Below are 18,110 nucleotides of genomic sequence, written 5' to 3' on the forward strand. Positions count from 1 at the left end.
AGATCTGCTGATTTCCTACAGTATTTGTTTTGTTCTTGATGACAAAGCAACATGATCAAGTGAGGCAACAAGGAGTCCTACCTACTAAAACAAGTAATTAAGAGGAAAATAAATACTGCAGTTGTTTCTCGCACATAGGACATTAGCTGTGGTTGGGACAATCATCTTAGTCTAAGGTTTTAATCACAAAATTTCTTCAGGGCCATGTCTTGGACCCAATCAAAGCTACCTCCTTCAAAACATTCCTTGCTTCTGACCACTGAGAGAAAGATGATAGAAAAAAACCCAGCAAATAAAGCAGTTCACACTCATCCAACAGGATCTAGTCAATAAGTAGTAAATTTTTCTAACAAAATTCCCTGGTTACAACTACAGAGGATCCAAATATCTGCTGGGAGTATTCAATTGTATTACAATCAACATTCTGAAGAGTTATTATAAACCAGAAACTCAATTGGAACACTAATTATGATATCCAGCAGAATATTCTTCATTGATTTGGACAAATACAGCTCTAACAACATACTCAATCAAGAAAATTAACACCATTCAGGATCTAGCATCTTACATACGTGGCATTCCATCAACCATTCTAAATATTCTCTCACCAATGCATGGTGGTTGCAATGTGTATCATCTTCAAACTGCACTATAGTTACACACCTAGTTACTCCCAACAGCACCTCTCAGACTCTTTATCCACAGCGAAATGCAGGAGCTTTGGGTAGGTGGGAATTCCACTGTCTGTAGATAGTCCATCTTGAATGACTTCATTTCTTTGGGGGTCTAAATCTTGAAGTTCCTAACTGTTACCCACCAATATATATTCACTAAGACAATGGTTACTTTAAAGTTGCTCTTAATTATCTCTAAATAAATGTATGTAATGTGTATGTAAGTTTAGAAAAGTTCTTTAATTCACAGTCTAATCTCACTTTTCATTCCTTCAAGTTTACTGGTTGCAGGCAATTCTTGCACTGTGCACAGAATTTAACATTTATAAAGTTCACCAGGCTTTGGTGCTTGAAAGATGAATGGTTACTGCTCAGGAAGGTTCTTGTCAGATTTCAGAGAGATTTGTTGTTCCTGGACACAAACTGATCCCTTTTAATCAGCCACGTCAGTGACTTACTGAAGAAGCTTGCCCCATCAGGGTTTTCCAGATGATGACCTTTCTTTCAGGTCACCAGAGTTCCTTTTTGTTTCTCTTATTTCCAGTGAAACATTAGGCAGCCAGTCCTCTCCTCTTGTATGAACCACAAGGGCTTTGACCAGGCTGAACTAAGCACTCACATCCCGTCTTCAAAAATGGGATTTTTCCACAAGCTGGCCGGCTTGTCCTGTTCCAGTCCCAGCTGCTGCTGCTGACTGTAACTACAGATCTGAATTCTCTCTCTCTCAGGAAAAAAGCCTGTTTGACTCTCTCTGATTGCAAAACCACATGACCCTCTTAGAACAGCAAACTGCACTCCAGACAGCCTGCGGCTCTGAACTACTCCTCTGATCTCTTTCATATGTTGCTTTTCAAAAAAAAAATCCATTGGTGAAGTCTCTTGGGCACTTCCCAAAGTTTTTGCAAAGGTCCCCAGGAGCCGCCCTGTCTGGCTTCAGCAGAGCTCCAGTATTTTCAATGAGATCTGCTTTGAAGTGTTTGTATGCGACCTATACTAAAAAAAAACCTGCCCCAATTTATCTCCCATAAACATATCTATATACAACATAATCTGTCACACAACCAATATTATGCACGTCTTCACCGGATAGTAAAGCTGCAGTTAAGCTTTCACAAGACTGTGCTATTCAGTCTTACTTGATCTCAATCATGTCGTTACTCTTTCCTTTCTCTATAATGTTTGATTTTTAGCTTCCTTAGTGATGAGGGTTTTTCAACCTGCAGTGTCAATTCTGTTTCTTTGTCCATGCCTGATGACGGGCTTGCTGATTATTTCAAATATTTTCATATGAAAACTTATCTAACATCCTGTTTATTCATTAATAAAATTGATAAATTATTACAGTTCAAATACTGAAGTATTTGTAGTGCACCAATAGCAACTCACTTCCAAGCTGTTCATACCAATCTACAATTTTTTGTGTCAAATACATTATTACTGGATACTGAGCATCAACCATAGTGATGAAGAAACAATACAAAGGGAATGACATCATCTCCAGACTCCCAACTATATGCTGCAATTTGCTGATTTAGATACATCATAATTGAATTCACAGCCCTGCAATCTCCTACCTGTAACTACACCATAATTGTTCACCACTACCACCTTCAGGTGAATAGGGATATGCTATATATCTGCTGAACTCCTGTTTGGACTTTGGCTTCAGAAATTTGACTTTTAACTATCTTCTGAAAGGATCAAACATGCCAGTCAGCATTTAGGCAGACAACAAAGTCTGTGCCTTTATAAAATACAAATCCCGGTCTACTTGGCCTTCAAAAAAATTCAATGAGTTTTACCAAGCATAGATCACTGCAAGTTGCATTGAATCTGATCAGCTTATTATGGCTCCATTCTGATTGATTACCTTTGGTGATTTTTTGTCAAATGTTATATCAATCACTGGTTTGTACTTTATTTTGTGGAGTAATGTGTGCATTTTCTTTCATCTTAAAGCAAAGATTTCTGAATTACTTAAGTTCAAAATTAGAGAGTCCAAAATATTCTCTGCTACATTCTTTAAAATTTAAATTCTTTAAAATATTCTCTGCTACATTCTTTAAAATTTAAGATCCTTGGAAAATTGTTAAATATATTTTTAGGATTACTAACATAATATCCTCTTCCTCTAATATAAGTACTTATCCAAAGCAGTTATTTAATAGAGAACAGAAATAGAACTATAGACCTGTACACCATAGAAGAAATCTATTCTACCCACAAGAGATGGAAAAGACCCCCTCATTTCCTGGTTTTTGGACTGTACCATTGTAGGTCAGAGGTAAGTCCCAAGTATTTTTTAAATACATCATACTTCATTACTCACTCTTAATTCTTGCTGGAGGAACTTAGCTGTTTTTTTCAGTATCTATAGGAAACAAAGATACATTGCTGTCGTTTTGGGCCTGGGCTATTTAATAGGTGTTCTCCCTCATGATAATCTGAGCCCACGTCAGAATGAAAGTAGAAGACTAAATCAAGTAAATGATGACCTAATATGTTTCATTAACCTGTTGTTATGGAATACTTCTTATAGTTCAAGTTTTGTTTTATTGTCAGAGTACATATATGGCATCACACACAACCCTGAGATTCTTTTTTCCTGTGGGCGAGGCAGAATTACCACTTACTGGCAAAAAAAAATGTACTCCAGAAATACACATATAAACAAATAAAAACATTTATTTAAAAAACTCTGTATGGGTGTATATTATATAAATCTCCAACATGTTACCCTCAACATTCCCGTGTCACCATAAAATTAATTTGTTGGCAAATTAAAATCATATCAGAGAGCAGTTGTTTTTAGTATGCTTCATAATGTACTTCCAGTTCATGTCCAAGATAACTAAAACTATCCTTCATCATTGCAAAGCAAATGATTGCTACTCCATTTTTATTTTCAAAATTTATTTGAGCATCAAAAACAACTTTGTACACATTATATAGATGTACATTTTTTTTAACCAAAAACCAAAATACAAATGTTCACATACACCCTCAGCTACTTACCTGAACACTCCACCCCCCCCCCCCCACCACCTTAATACATGTTTCCACATGTACATGTTTTTTTTCTTTTTGAAGTATTTTCACTGATATAAAAATTCAACAGTATACTTATGTATTGTAAAATGACCAGGTGTTGGTCAGTGGGACAAGGAGGGTGGGGATTTGTTCCGGCATGGACTAGTAGGGCCAAACTGGCCTATTCTGTGCTGAATATGGATAACTTTATAATTCAGAACCCCTACCACTAAGCAAAGTTATAAGCTGACACATGGGAATCAAAGCAATGACAACTTGGAGATGGACAAAGCTTCAGAATAATTCAATAGGTTATGTTACTAGTCCAATGTCTGTTGGAGGTGAATATTTGACTCTTTAATAGAGTAACTAAACTTTAAGGAGACGTAATGTGTAGGTGGAGTATTGTCTTTCCATTTAATCAAAATTGCACCTCTACCCCTGAGGTAAAGGATAAAATTCGGTTTTGTGTTGGAGTCAGCGAAACACCCATCAGTTTGAAATGATCTGAATGGTGTAATTAAAGGGCAAGGTTCTAATTTGAACTGAAAATGTTTGAAAGAGACCTTCCCAAAATTTTTCCAAACTAGGGCAAGTCCAGAACATGTGAACCAAAGCAGCATCACACAGAGAATTTGTATCTGAATAAAAACAAGACAACTTTCTGTGTCACCTGCGGTAGATATTTCTTTGGGTAAAACTTGTACCATCAAATCCTAAATTCTCCCGGCCACCGTTACTTTCCTGCATGGGGGCCACGCCTTGCAGGCATGAGGTGCACCACTGCCGCCTCCTCCCCCCCCCAACCCTCTCCTCCCCCCCACCCCTCTCCTCCTCCCCTCCCCACCCCTCTCCTCCTCCCCCCCCCCCACCCCTCTCCTCCTCCCCCCCCACCCCTCTCCTCCTCCCCCCACCCCTCCCCTCCCCCCCACCCCCCTCCTCCCCCCCCCCCCTCCCCTCCACCCACCCCTCCACCCCCCCCCTCCCCACCCTCTCCCTCTCCTCTCCCCCCCACCCCTCTCCTCCTCCCCCCCACCCCTCTCCTCCTCCCCCCCACCCCTCTCCTCCTCCCCCCCCCCTCCCCCCCCCCCACCCCCTCTCCTCCTCCCCCCCACCCCTCTCCCCCCCACCCCCCCCACCCCTCTCCCCCCCACACCCCACCCTCCTCCCCTCCCACCACCCCTCCCTCCTCCCCACCCCACCCCCAACCCCTCCCACCCCACCCCACACCACCTCCCCTCCACCCCCCACCCCCCCACCCCCCCCCCCAACACACCCCACCCCCCACCCCACCCCTCCCCCCACCCCTCACCCCCCCCCCACCCCACTCCTCCCCCCCCACCAACCCCCCACCACCCCACCCCCTCCACCACCCCCCCACCCACTCCTCCTCCCCCCCACCACCTCCCCTCCCCCCCCACCCCTCCCCACCCCCCCACCCCTCCACCTCCCCCCCCACCCCACACCTCCTCCCCCCCACCCCTCCCTCCACCCCCCCACCCCTCTCCTCACCCCCCCACCCCCACCTCCACCCCCCCCACCCCTCTCCTCCCCCCCCACCCCCACACCCCCCCCCCCACACCCCCCACCCACCCCCCCCCCCCCCACCCCTCACCCCCCCCCCCACCCCCTCCCTCCCCCCCCCCACCCCCTCCACCCCCCCCCCACCCCTCTCCACCCCCCCCCACCCCACCACCCCCCCCCACACCCCCTCCTCCTCCCCCCCCACCCCCCCTCCTCCCCCCCCACCCCCTCCCCCCCCCCAACCCACCCTCCCCCCCCACACCCCTCCCCTCCCCCCCCACCCCACTCCACCTCCCCCCCACCCCCTCCACCTCCCCCCCCCACCCCCACCACCCCCCCCCACCCCTCACCTCCCCCCCCCACCCCACTCCTCCCCCCCCCCACCCCCACCCCTCTCCTCCCCCCCCCCACCCCACTCCACCTCCCCCCCCACACCCCCCCCCCCCCCCACCCCACTCCCCCCCCCCCCCACCCCTCCCCCCTCCCCCCCACCCCACACCACCCCCCCCCCCACACCCCCCCTCCCCCCCCCACCCCTCACCACCCCCCCCCCACACCACTCCCCCCCCCCCACCCCACACCCCTCCCCCCCCCCCCCCCTCCTCCACCCCCCCCACCACCTCCTCCTCCCCCCCCACCCACTCCTCCCCCCCCCCCACCCCACCCACCCCCCCCCCCACCCCTCACCCCTCCCCCCCCCCACCCCTCTCCCCTCCCCCCCCCACCCCACTCCTCCTCCCCCCCCCACCCCTCCTCCCCCCCCCCACCCCTCCCTCCTCCCCCCCACCCCTCTCCTCCCCCCCCCCCCACCCCTCTCCTCCCCCCCATCCCTCTCCTCCACCCCCCCCACCCCACTCCTCCTCCCCCCCCCCACCCCACTCCTCCCCCCCCCACCCCTCTCCTCCTCCCCCCCACCCCTCTCCTCCCCCCCCCCACCCCACTCCTCCCCCCCCCCCACCCCTCACCTCCCCCCCCCCCACTCCACTCCTCCTCCCCCCCCACCCCTCTCCTCCTCCCCCCCCCACCCCTCTCCTCCTCCCCCCCCACCCCTCTCCTCCCCCCCCACCCCTCTCCTCCCCCCCCCCACCCCTCTCCACCTCCCCCCCCACCCCTCTCCTCCTCCCCCCCACCCCTCTCCTCCTCCCCCCCCACCCCTCTCCTCCTCCCCCCCCACCCCTCTCCTCCTCCCCCCCACCCCTCTCCTCCTCCCCCCCCACCCCTCTCCTCCTCCCCCCCCACCCCTCTCCTCCTCCCCCCCACCCCTCTCCTCCTCCCCCCCCACCCCTCTCCTCCTCCCCCCCACCCCTCTCCTCCTCCCCCCCCACCCCTCTCCTCCTCCCCCCCCACCCCTCTCCTCCTCCCCCCCCACCCCTCTCCTCCTCCCCCCCCCACCCCTCTCCTCCTCCCCCCCCCACCCCTCTCCTCCTCCCCCCCCACCCCTCTCCTCCTCCCCCCCCACCCCTCTCCTCCCCCCCCACCCCTCTCCTCCTCCCCCCCCACCCCTCTCCTCCTCCCCCCCACCCCTCCCTCCTCCCCCCCCACCCCTCTCCTCCTCCCCCCCCACCCCTCTCCTCCTCCCCCCCACCCCTCTCCTCCCCCCCCACCCCTCTCCTCCTCCCCCCCACCCCTCTCCTCCTCCCCCCCCACCCCTCTCCTCCTCCCCCCCCCACCCCTCTCCTCCTCCCCCCCCACCCCTCTCCTCCTCCCCCCCCACCCCTCTCCTCCTCCCCCCCCACCCCTCTCCTCCTCCCCCCACCCCTCTCCTCCTCCCCCCCCACCCCTCTCCTCCTCCCCCCCACCCCTCCTCCTCCCCCCCCACCCCTCTCCTCCTCCCCCCCCACCCCTCTCCTCCTCCCCCCCCACCCCTCTCCTCCTCCCCCCCCCACCCCTCTCCTCCTCCCCCCCACCCCTCTCCTCCTCCCCCCCCCACCCCTCTCCTCCTCCCCCCCCACCCCTCTCCTCCTCCCCCCCCACCCCTCTCCTCCTCCCCCCCCACCCCTCTCCTCCTCCCCCCCACCCCTCTCCTCCCCCCCCACCCCTCTCCTCCCCCCACCCCTCTCCTCCTCCCCCCCACCCCCTCTCCTCCTCCCCCCCCACCCCTCTCCTCCTCCCCCCCACCCCTCTCCTCCTCCCCCCCACCCCTCTCCTCCCCCCCCACCCCTCTCCTCCTCCCCCCCCACCCCTCTCCTCCTCCCCCCCCCACCCCTCTCCTCCTCCCCCCACCCCTCCTCCTCCTCCCCCCACCCCTCTCCTCCTCCCCCCCCACCCCTCTCCTCCTCCCCCCCCACCCCTCTCCTCCTCCCCCCACCCCTCTCCTCCTCCCCCCCACCCCTCTCCTCCTCCCCCCCCACCCCTCTCCTCCTCCCCCCCACCCCTCTCCTCCTCCCCCCCACCCTCTCCTCCTCCCCCCCCACCCCTCTCCTCCTCCCCCCCCACCCCTCTCCTCCTCCCCCCCCCACCCTCTTGGCGGGATCAGTGCACCTCCCCAGCACAGCAGGCCCAGTCGACTCGCAGATGTTTGTCGGAGGGCTGGCGGGACATTTGTTTTCGGGCCATGGCGGATCCAAACGGGAAGGTGACAGCGAGAACCCCCGTCCCGCCCCGCCCCGCCCCCGGGCGCTGTGGGCCTTTCCGCAGATCCTCCTCAACCGGCGTGGAAACGAGCGCCTTTCGCCGTCAGGGCCGCAGCGACGCCCCGACATTTGCAGGCGGAGGGCGCGGCGCTGACCTCACGCCGCCTCCTCAGCCACTCGCCGCAAACGCCGGGTGCGTCGAGCGGGGATTGGCGCGGGCGAGGGGCGGAGCGGGGCGGCGGGAGCTCCCGCCTTTGACGTCAGGGCTCGGACTCGCGCCGCTGGCTTTCCCTCCTCCTCCTCCTCCTCCTCCTGCAGCGGTTCAGCATCGAGCTCCGGCCCAGGGGCGTCGGCGGCCTTCACCGTGACAGCCGTCATGATTCCTGACAAGACGCCCGTTGGACGAGATGTCTACTCCGGTGCCGCCGAAGGAGTGCATGTGCCCAATTTCCAGAAGTACAAGGAGCTGTACGAGGAGTCCATACAGAATCCGGAAGGTATACCCCCACATGTGCTGTGGACAGTTATAGGCCCCATTGGCGCGGCATCTGACATGAGAGGCCCGTGTTTCTTTCTCGGCCCTTTGCATGTGTTCTTCTGCTTGTCTGCAGAGCTTTGTGTCAAGAATTTCTGAACCATGAGCCCATGAACTTTTTTGGGGGGGTGGGGGGGGGGGTCTTTCTCGATTTGGGCATCTGTTTGCAGAAGTGAAGTTTCAAAGGAATTTGTGTTCTGGAGTAGCTCATTTTCAGAAATTTGGCTTCAAAGGTGCACGTTTGGGGAAGTGACACTTTTAGCACTTGAGCAAGAACACGTGTCAAAAGCCCTTGAACGAAGGGCTCAGGCTGGGCATCTTGAGACTTTGATGAAGGGCTCAGGCCCCAAAAGGTCTTCACTGACCTGCTGAGCTTCTCCAGCGTTTTCATTTTCAACCATAGTGTCTACAGACTTCAAAATCCTTGCTGCTTGTTTGTAAGGAAACCTTGTTTCGTGTTTTTATTTTTTCAAATGCAGAGTTCTGGGGGAAAATTGCAAAAGAGTTCTACTGGAAAACGCCTCCGGCTGGCAGTTTCCTGGACTATAACTTTGATCTTACCAAGGGGAAAATTTACATCAAATTGATGGAAGGCGCTGCCACGAATATATGCTACAATCTCTTGGACAGAAATGTTTATGACAAAAAACTGGGTGATAAAATTGCATTTTACTGGTAAGTGATGAGTTAGCACAAAATTAGAACATTGAAATAAATGCTATAGTGTGATTCTGATGTACATGTTCTTGTGGAGTCGTGGTAGAATGACTTTACTTCTCTTATTTTTCTGTATGAAACTGTAATCTGGAACCAAAGGACCTTGCAGCACAATAAGACCTATTGCCCCATTTTCTTTCTGGTGACTCAAACAAGCCAAAACTAATCGTATTGCTATTCTACTTCAATTTTCATTGAGATACAATGTTGTCTATAGAAGGTAGTAAATAGTATAAATGTGATTCTTACCCATCTCTCTACTCTTTGTATCAGTTGTAAATTCAGATCGTGACATGAGATCAGCCAATGTCTAGTAGAAATCACGTGCTGAGTCGTTGCAAACTGGTGTAGAACATTTGTCTTTTGATTTAAATGTAATCTTAGCTAGATTTGCTGCATACTGTTTACTAAAATGCTGTAGCATTGTTATTGGTGTTACAGATGTTAAAAGGGAAGCCTCTTTATTTTTCACTTGTGGAGATGGTGAAAGTTCATTATGAATAAGCCATTCGTCTGTGGGGTTTTAAAAAGAAAATCAAGATTTTAAAAAGTATGGTCTTGAGTATATACAACATCACATTGATTTCCTCATTCCATTACATCAAGATTTGTCATTTTCCTGCTCTGAAAATCTTAGTTATTTGTTGAAATGTACTACGACTATTGCTTCATCTGCAGCCTCTCTATCCTCTTGAGTCTTTTATGCTTTTGCTGCCTTTTACATTTATGGCTAAAGATCCTGGAACACCTTGTTTGAATATCTTTAATCATGATTCCACCCAGCTGACATTTCTCAAAGTTGTTAAGGACATAATATCTATTGCTGGTCTTGTTTTTTTTTAAAAAAAAAGTGGTTAGCACCTTAGCAGTTCTCTCAATGGGAGTTGTAGAGAAAACTGGAACAATTTTAGCCTCCAGGGATTCCATTCCGAGAGAAGCATCACTTAGGGTGACCATAACTACCCCGTCCACAAAAGGAATCAGATTATTGCACCAAAGTTTAACTTAGAACTGCCGAAGCCAAAACATTTAACTTTTCATTTAAGGAATCCATCTCCAGTTTAAAAAACCCAAAAACGGTTTACTACATTTTATAAGCATTTTCAACATTATTTGAACACAGTCTTCAGTTTTAAACAGTCTAAAACATTCTTGACAATATTTGCAGTTTTAAATTACAAACTAGAAGCTGGGTCTCCTGTAGCCAGACGTACACTTCCATTGCCTTCAAAGAGAGACTGACACTTGGTGACAAAGCCTCTGCTGCTTTGGTAATGTGAGTGCACATGAGGATTCTAGTGTGATAACACAGCTTGGTACCTACTCATGAGTTGCTTCCAGGTTTGTGCATTCCTTGCGTTTAAATAACTGAAAATGATTAGAAGAGTATTGTTAGGCACACTGGAGGTAGCAGTGATCAAATTGCGACCAGGATCATGGGGATTTTGATCATGGGGCTGCATTCTTGAGACAGTGTCTCGTGGGTGTCTTCAGTGGATTGGAGGTAGAAGCCAGTGATTGGCTTGGCTTTGTTTGTTACTTCTGCATTCCAGGCCAATAAAATTTAAAATTTCCATGAGAAGGAAATGGTTGATAGTTCTGAAGAGAACAGTCCTTTCAGAATACTAGAAGAATGTGTTGGTAAAACTGTATTAAAAGTGGTGGAAATTGCAAAGGAATCCCCAAGCTAACCCTTGCCTCACATTATCAAAGATATTTCCATTCTACTATCCAATCCAACTCCATGCATCATCCTCTCTGCAACTTAAAGTAATGTTTTCTTTGTCCCATTTCTGGTGTAAGGTCTTTAAATGTGATTCCCATCCTATGAATGCAGTCTGACTTGCTGAGTCTTCCCAGCCTTTTCTGGTTTTATTTCCGAAGTTTGGTATCAGCAGCTTATAATTTTAATTCCACCATGTTTTTAAATCTATAGCGAGCCATTTTATCAGTTGAGTACTTGTGTGTGGAATAAAGAAGTGGTAGTAACAGGAAGTTCTAATCTTTTTGATCCTTGTAGTATAATTTGGAGCCAAATGTTGCCACATTGATTGCTGCATCTTTGTGGGTAGCTTTGTTCAAAGCTCTTGCGCGTATCACGAAGTCCCTCCGTATGAATGAATTTGTCATTGAGCTCCTATTGTCTACAATTTGTTGTGCCCAGTGTTTTTAACTGGCCTAATATAGTAGATAATATTTGTAAAAAAAAACTAAAGGAGAAAGAGTTTGCAAGTACATATTATAAATAGATCTTCACATACGTGTGTCTTTGATGTGTAGTCTCTGTTGTAATGGGGAACTGCAAGTCGTTTCTTCATGCAGCAAGCACCCTAATGTGTGATCATAACCGGCTCTTTAATAATTTTTGAATGACACCAAGAAAAATATCCCTTCTCTTCTCATTGTGGAATGATGTGCTCACCTGATTAAAAACCATTGACTTGATAATTTAATAACTCATCCAAAACTTCAGTATTTCCTCAGTCTAGCTATTAGTGCTCAAGTCTATAGAGTGGAAATTCCATCCAGAACATTTTTGACTGAGTGTACAAACTGACTGATAAATTTTTTAAAAAGTCATGCATCACAGAAATGGGCCATTTTGGCCTCTAGATTCTGCACCAACTATCAAACATTTTTTTGCAGCAATACTACACATCCCATTTTTATTTTCCCCACCTTGCCATTTACTCTCTCCAGATACTACCATCCATCTCCCCAACAGGGGTAATTTACAGTGGCCAATTAATCTATCAACTTGCATGCCTTTGGGCTGTGACAGGGTACCCATGAACTTGCAAACTCCAAACAGACCACATCAAAAGTCGGGATGGAAGCAGAATTACTGAAACTGTGAGGTAGTAGCTGTGTCCCTGTGCTCCATGAAAGATGCTGAGCTTTCTATTGTTATAAGTGAAACAGTGATCCAGAATTTGTTGACAAGCCAGCAGTGGATGGGAAATGCATGTTCAAGGTTCCTTTTATTGGCATGTAGTAATATGTAAAAATGTTATATACGTAATGTACCTCAACTTTTGTCTACTTAAGGCAAACATATAGTTGCCATGAGCATTTCCCAGCACCCCTAACAATAAGAGAAACAAAAGGGAGTGCTTTCAGAGACACTAAATGTCCATGGATTTGCCTCCAGCCCTCTCCAGCTGCACAGTCTCCAGTTCAAACCATTGGCAGACAAGCTCTAGGTCCAAATCTCCTTCAGTGTCCAAGGCCCTTCAGGAGCCCTTCTTGCCCTTGGTTCCATCTCATAATCCTGGTTCTGACATCTTGTTCCCGTGAGCTTTTCTCCAGCAGACCGCAGCCTGTGTGGGTCTTTTGACCAAGTCACCAACCACCCACAGCCTGCGTAGATCCTTCAGCTGCTGAGCGCTTCGCTGGACTGCTGTAATAGTCACTTTCCCTGTCGTGTCATCTCCCTTGCTTTTCCTTCTCAATAAGGAATGTACAAGCTATCCAAGAAGTTGTGGTCATTTTGAATGTGAATTGCATTGCTCATTGTGGAAACAAAATTTTGTCCCTATCTACCCCATGATTTTAATGAACTTGTTGCATTTTCACATTATTAGCCCATTAAATGCAACAAGAATTTAATGTAAGCCTTGAAATTAGCATGAGAAGTGCCAAGCCACCGTCTGCTTTTTCTCTTGGGTGATCTCTGCGTAGAAGCCTGTGCCAATACTACTCATGAGCCAGTTGTTAGACACTGTGCAAGAGAGACCTCCATTAAGCTTTTTAAATCTGTACGGGCTATTTCAAGGTACTTCATGAAAGTGCACCATCAAACTTTTGGTGGTGAAATTTAATAAGGAATAGTTAAACCAGTGAAGATTACACTGTCACGTTTGTCTTTGGGTACTCTGCGTGGTCTTGCTGGGTTTGATTTTAATTGTAAGGTTTGTTGTGTTGGTGTGTGCAGCTGGGCACTTTCTGATTCTTCTGCTTTTTTGGGTCTCCCTATAAATAGTATTAATATTTCCTAACATCTGTCAATATTTTTTAACTACATTATTTGGAATTAAGTGATACATGTATTGAGCTTTAACGTGTAAAGGCAGTTATAAAAAAAAATGTTAACCAAATTGTTTAGTCGAAGCTTCAATTGCTTCATTTTACTTTGCAATCATTTATTATTATACATGATGTAAAAGTAGAGAATGGTTTCATTTTTGTGAAATGGGGAAGCATTTAGCTGGTAGTTTTAAAGTGGTGGTTAAATTCTGGGCATCTTCTGTAATGAACCATGTCTTTAATACTGTGTGGATGAAGTTAAATTTTAATCTGAACCATCTTCCCAAGGTATCATTAGTGTAAATGGATTTAAAAATCATCCTGAGCCAAAACTGAATTGAATGAATGAATGCCTAAGTGGGGAATGAAAAATGCAGTAGAGAATTCTATAGTGTGCAGTTTATACTATTACACGAGATGAGGTATTTGAATTAAATGAGATTAATACTAAGTGTCATGCCAAATATTAGTTAGTGTTGCGGGAAGCACACAATTTATTTAACCTTCACTTTCTGGATTTATTTTTTACACCCGACTTGATAAGGGATTTTATTGGCACTTATGAAAAGCATGAAAATGTGGTTCAGTCAGCAAAAGGTAGATTTTGCTTCGTGGGAGTTTACATGTGCATATCAATGTGCAGACTTTAATTTTTTTCAACGTGTTCTCATTATTGGTTTGTTTGAGTGGTGTTTGTTTTTGAAGGCAATTAAAACACAAACTCGATTAAAATGTGACCAATACCTTGATGTGTATTGATTGCTCAGTTTGAGAGAGATTTCCCAACTAAAAGGCTAGGGCATGGAAATAAATTAATGTTCTGTTGACCATGGTTGTTTGGGCTTTGTTGCATGGGGATGCACTTGACCAAGCCTGTGAGCACTGGAAATAAATCTTAAAAATCTGAATGTAAAGCTAAAAATGATCTAAAGTTGAAGATGTGCATACTTAAGAAAATTGTTGATGTAAATTAGTAACTCTACCTTCTCCCTTTCTTTCCCCCTCTCCTTTTTTTCCTCCTGTTGCTTGCAAGGCCTCTCCTTGCACATACTTGCATCTCTACTCCCTTCTGTTCTCCTATCCCTCTCTGATCTTAATCTCACAATACCTTGCAGCAGTATATCATTGACGATATACTTCTGAACTTAGTATCTCTTGTAATATCGGAAATAGACCATGGGCCGAGATAAATCAAAATCAATACTGTTTGACTTATGAAATCATTTTGAAAGGTTAATTTTTTAAAAATACTTTATGGCTCCAACTTTAACTTGAATCCAAATTTTGTAAGTGAGGTAGGTGCTAGCTTTTTGGTAGTTTCTGTGGATGATGTTCTTTGAATTGCTGTGGTTAGATCCCTCAATGCCTTTCTACAGGTTGTGTTTTCTTTCATCTGGATGAGTGTCATCCAAATGGAATTGATTACAGCTAATTTGAATTTTCATGGTAGTGGGTGAAAGTTTCCATATGCAATATTGCAGTCAGGAAAGCAGTTTTAGTACCAACAGGATATCTGTTGAATGTATGTACAGTTACTGCATAACATTTAGCTTGCATTGTGACATTTTGAATCATGGAACATAACATCAGAGACAATGGAGTCACTTGCACCTGTAACTCTTCTGGAGTTGCCATTTTAATCCTTTTTCCCTGCTCTTCCCAACGCACACCTACATTCTTTAATGCTACTTTTCAAATGCTTGTCTTGTATCTTGTCTGAAAAGCTCGTTCTTAAGTAATTCCATGAGAGTTAGTGTTTTCACCTGCAACCTTTATGCAATGCATTCCTCATGGATTATTTTGCACATGTCAGCTTATTCTTCGAACACCTGCAAGGAAGCTGAACAACGCAACACACTGGATAATGAGGAGATATAAAAGCATGTTCTGAAATGTTTTCAGAGTGAGTTAATTTGTATCATCTATTACAAATGAACATTTTTAACAAACTGGTCGGTCAATTGATCCCATGTCAGTAAACGAGAATACAGAGGTGAAGGTGCATTTGGATTGGCCATGATCTTATTAAATACCATAGCAAGATTGAGGTTAAATTAACTGCACTTGCTCCCTGTTTGTATATAAAGGATCTGTGTTTGAATACTGCAATTAATGCAGAAGGTTCCATTTCTGCTTCCAGTCAAAAAGATGCATGGAATTGTGGTATGGCTGCCAATTTGTAGTCTTCACGTGATCGTGACCAGAAAATCTATCTTTTGAAGCTGATAACATGAACACTTTTTATTTTGGAGAAATATGCCCTGAATGAGCAAATAGGGCCTTGGGTTATGGTCAAAACTACTCAGAATTTCAGTTGTGTGTCAGTCTACATTTTTTTTGTGTCTGTCTCCAGTGGGTCTTGAACTTGGAATCTTCTGACTCAGGTGAAAGTTCCATCAGGAGAGCTAGAATATCATAAATGGTTTTGTTTCTTAAATTTGTGTGTTTTGAGTTTTTATCCACAGGAAAATTTCATGGGAGAATTAGGGTGGAGTTGATCAGCACATAAGAGAGTATAGGTTACAGGGAAATATGAGGAGTGGGACTGAGAGCTGGCATAACAGATAGGTTCAGCAGCCTTTAATGTTGTATAAAATTATGAGAAACATTTCCATTTGCCTGATGTCATGTGAAGCACTGTGTTAATTTTCCACAATATTTAGAGATGTATCTTGTTTTTGTTTAATTGCAGGGAAGGTAATGAACCTGGGGACTCTAGGGAAGTCACTTACAAAAGCCTCTTACAGCAAGTCTGCAAATTTGCCAATGTTCTACGAGATCAGGGTAAGGTCTTCAACTTAATTCTTTAAATTTGGCTTTAATGTTTTTGGTAAAAGAAGCTGTTGAAGGTGGAAATCTATTGGAAAATCTTTGAGCCTTGATAAAGGGTCCCAACTTGAAGTATTGAGTGACTATTTCTCCCTATGGATGCTATCTGACCCACACGAGTTCCTCCAGCAGTTCACTGTTGGCTCAAGACTCCAACATCTGCAGTCTTTGTTTCTCTTTGATACTTTTGTCCATTTCTGTTTAAATTGATATACAGATTAGTGTTTTGGGTTTTTTTTTTTGCTGGAAAAGGCAGTGATTTACCCAGCACATTTTTCTGATGCTGCTGCATTTTGTTGATGAGTTAAGTGGAAACCGAAGGTCAAACTAGAAAATCCAATTAGTAATAACATCCTGTTATCTACTAGGATGTAAAGTTGTTTTATGCATAAAAGACAAATGAACTTGATAATGCAGGTTAAAATGATTCCATTAATAAATAAGTGTTCTGGTATAAATGCAAGAGTATATTAGAAATAAAGCAAGACAGAAAAAAATACTGCAATTAAAAAAAAATTGCTGGAGAACCTCAGATCATACAGGAAACGAAAGGGATATAACCAGCGTTTCAGGCCTGAGCCTTTTGTCAAACTGCGAGCAGAAGGAGGTAGGCAAGTCATCTAATCCCTATATTCCTCTATCCTCCATAGAGATGGCCTCCAAGCCTTTCATTTCTTTCTCAACAGCAGACCCAACCAGTCCCACTCCATCACCATCCTCCTCTGAATGGCAGAGCTTATTCTCACCCTCAATAACTCCTCCCTTTCTCCAAGTCAAAGGAGTAGCCATGGGTCCCATCTATGCCTACCTTTTATTGGCTATGTGGAGCAATCCATGCTGCAAGGCTCCTCAGCTGTTCCTCCGCTCTGCATCTATGATGTTTGTCAACTTTATCTATTTTGCTACTAACTTTCACCCTGACCTCAAATTCATTCTTTCTCCTCTCTCTCCCCTTTCTCTCCCCTCTCTCTCCCCTCTCTCTCCCCTCTCTCTCCCCTCTCTCTCCCCTCTCTCTCCCCTCTCTCTCCCCTCTCTCTCCCCTCTCGCTCCCCTCTCGCTCCCCTCTCGCTCCCCTCTCGCTCCCCTCTCGCTCCCCTCTCGCTCCCCTCTCGCTCCCCTCTCGCTCCCCTCTCGCTCCCCTCTCGCTCCCCTCTCGCTCCCCTCTCGCTCCCCTCTCGCTCCCCTCTCGCTCCCCTCTCGCTCCCCTCTCGCTCCCCTCTCGCTCCCCTCTCGCTCCCCTCTCGCTCCCCTCTCGCTCCCCTCTCGCTCCCCTCTCGCTCCCCTCTCGCTCCCCTCTCGCTCCCCTCTCGCTCCCCTCTCGCTCCCCTCTCGCTCCCCTCTCGCTCCCCTCTCGCTCCCCTCTCGCTCCCCTCTCGCTCCCCTCTCGCTCCCCTCTCGCTCCCCTCTCGCTCCCCTCTCGCTCCCCTCTCGCTCCCCTCTCGCTCCCCTCTCGCTCCCCTCTCGCTCCCCTCTCGCTCCCCTCTCGCTCCCCTCTCGCTCCCCTCTCGCTCCCCTCTCGCTCCCCTCTCGCTCCCCTCTCGCTCCCCTCTCGCTCCCCTCTCGCTCCCCTCTCGCTCCCCTCTCGCTCCCCTCTCGCTCCCCTCTCGCTCCCCTCTCGCTCCCCTCTCGCTCCCCTCTCGCTCCCCTCTCGCTCCCCTCTCGCTCCCCTCTCGCTCCCCTCTCGCTCCCCTCTCGCTCCCCTCTCGCTCCCCTCTCGCTCCCCTCTCGCTCCCCTCTCGCTCCCCTCTCGCTCCCCTCTCGCCCCCCTCTCGCCCCCCTCTCGCCCCCCTCTCGCCCCCCTCTCGCCCCCCTCTCGCCCCCCTCTCGCCCCCCTCTCTCCAACTTCTACTGTTACCTGAACTACACCCCTTCACGCTGTGTCCCTTGTAAGGATTCATTCGTTTTTTTCTCAATTTATGCTCGCAGGATGAGGTCTTCCATTCCAGAACATCCAAGATATCCTCCTCCTTCAAAAAACATGGTTCCCCTTTTCTGCCATGAACTTTTTTCTGCATCTCCTCTATTTTCTGAACATCTGCCTTGGCACCCTTTGTCTTTAGATGCAACAAGGACAGGATTCCTCTTGTCCTCAACTTCCACCCCACCAGCCTCCACATTCAACCTATTATTGTCCACAATTTATATCACCTACAATGTGATCCCATCATATTTCACCTTGCCCTCTCTGTTTTCTGCAGGAAC

The 18,110-nt window shown here is 47.9% G+C and overlaps 1 protein-coding gene across 2 annotated transcripts in view; it reads left to right on the forward strand.

Annotated features, from left to right (window-relative positions):
• The first annotated feature begins 7,860 nt into the window (after positions 1–7,860).
• Positions 7,861–18,110, forward strand: part of acss2 (acyl-CoA synthetase short chain family member 2) — a 49,737-nt gene continuing 39,487 nt past the window's right edge. Inside the window, exons 1-3 of one of the 2 annotated variants that reach the window (XM_069883998.1) lie at positions 7,861–8,298; positions 8,816–9,011; positions 15,772–15,863. In XM_069883998.1, coding sequence (XP_069740099.1) covers positions 8,178–8,298; positions 8,816–9,011; positions 15,772–15,863 — 409 coding nt within the window. In that variant the 5' untranslated portion in view covers positions 7,861–8,177. The remainder of the gene's footprint in view (positions 8,299–8,815; positions 9,012–15,771; positions 15,864–18,110) is intronic. The other variant, XM_069883999.1, reaches the window with a different exon arrangement.

Source organism: Narcine bancroftii, chromosome 6 (assembly GCF_036971445.1).
Source record: "Narcine bancroftii isolate sNarBan1 chromosome 6, sNarBan1.hap1, whole genome shotgun sequence".
NCBI classification, from domain to species: Eukaryota; Metazoa; Chordata; class Chondrichthyes; order Torpediniformes; family Narcinidae; genus Narcine; species Narcine bancroftii.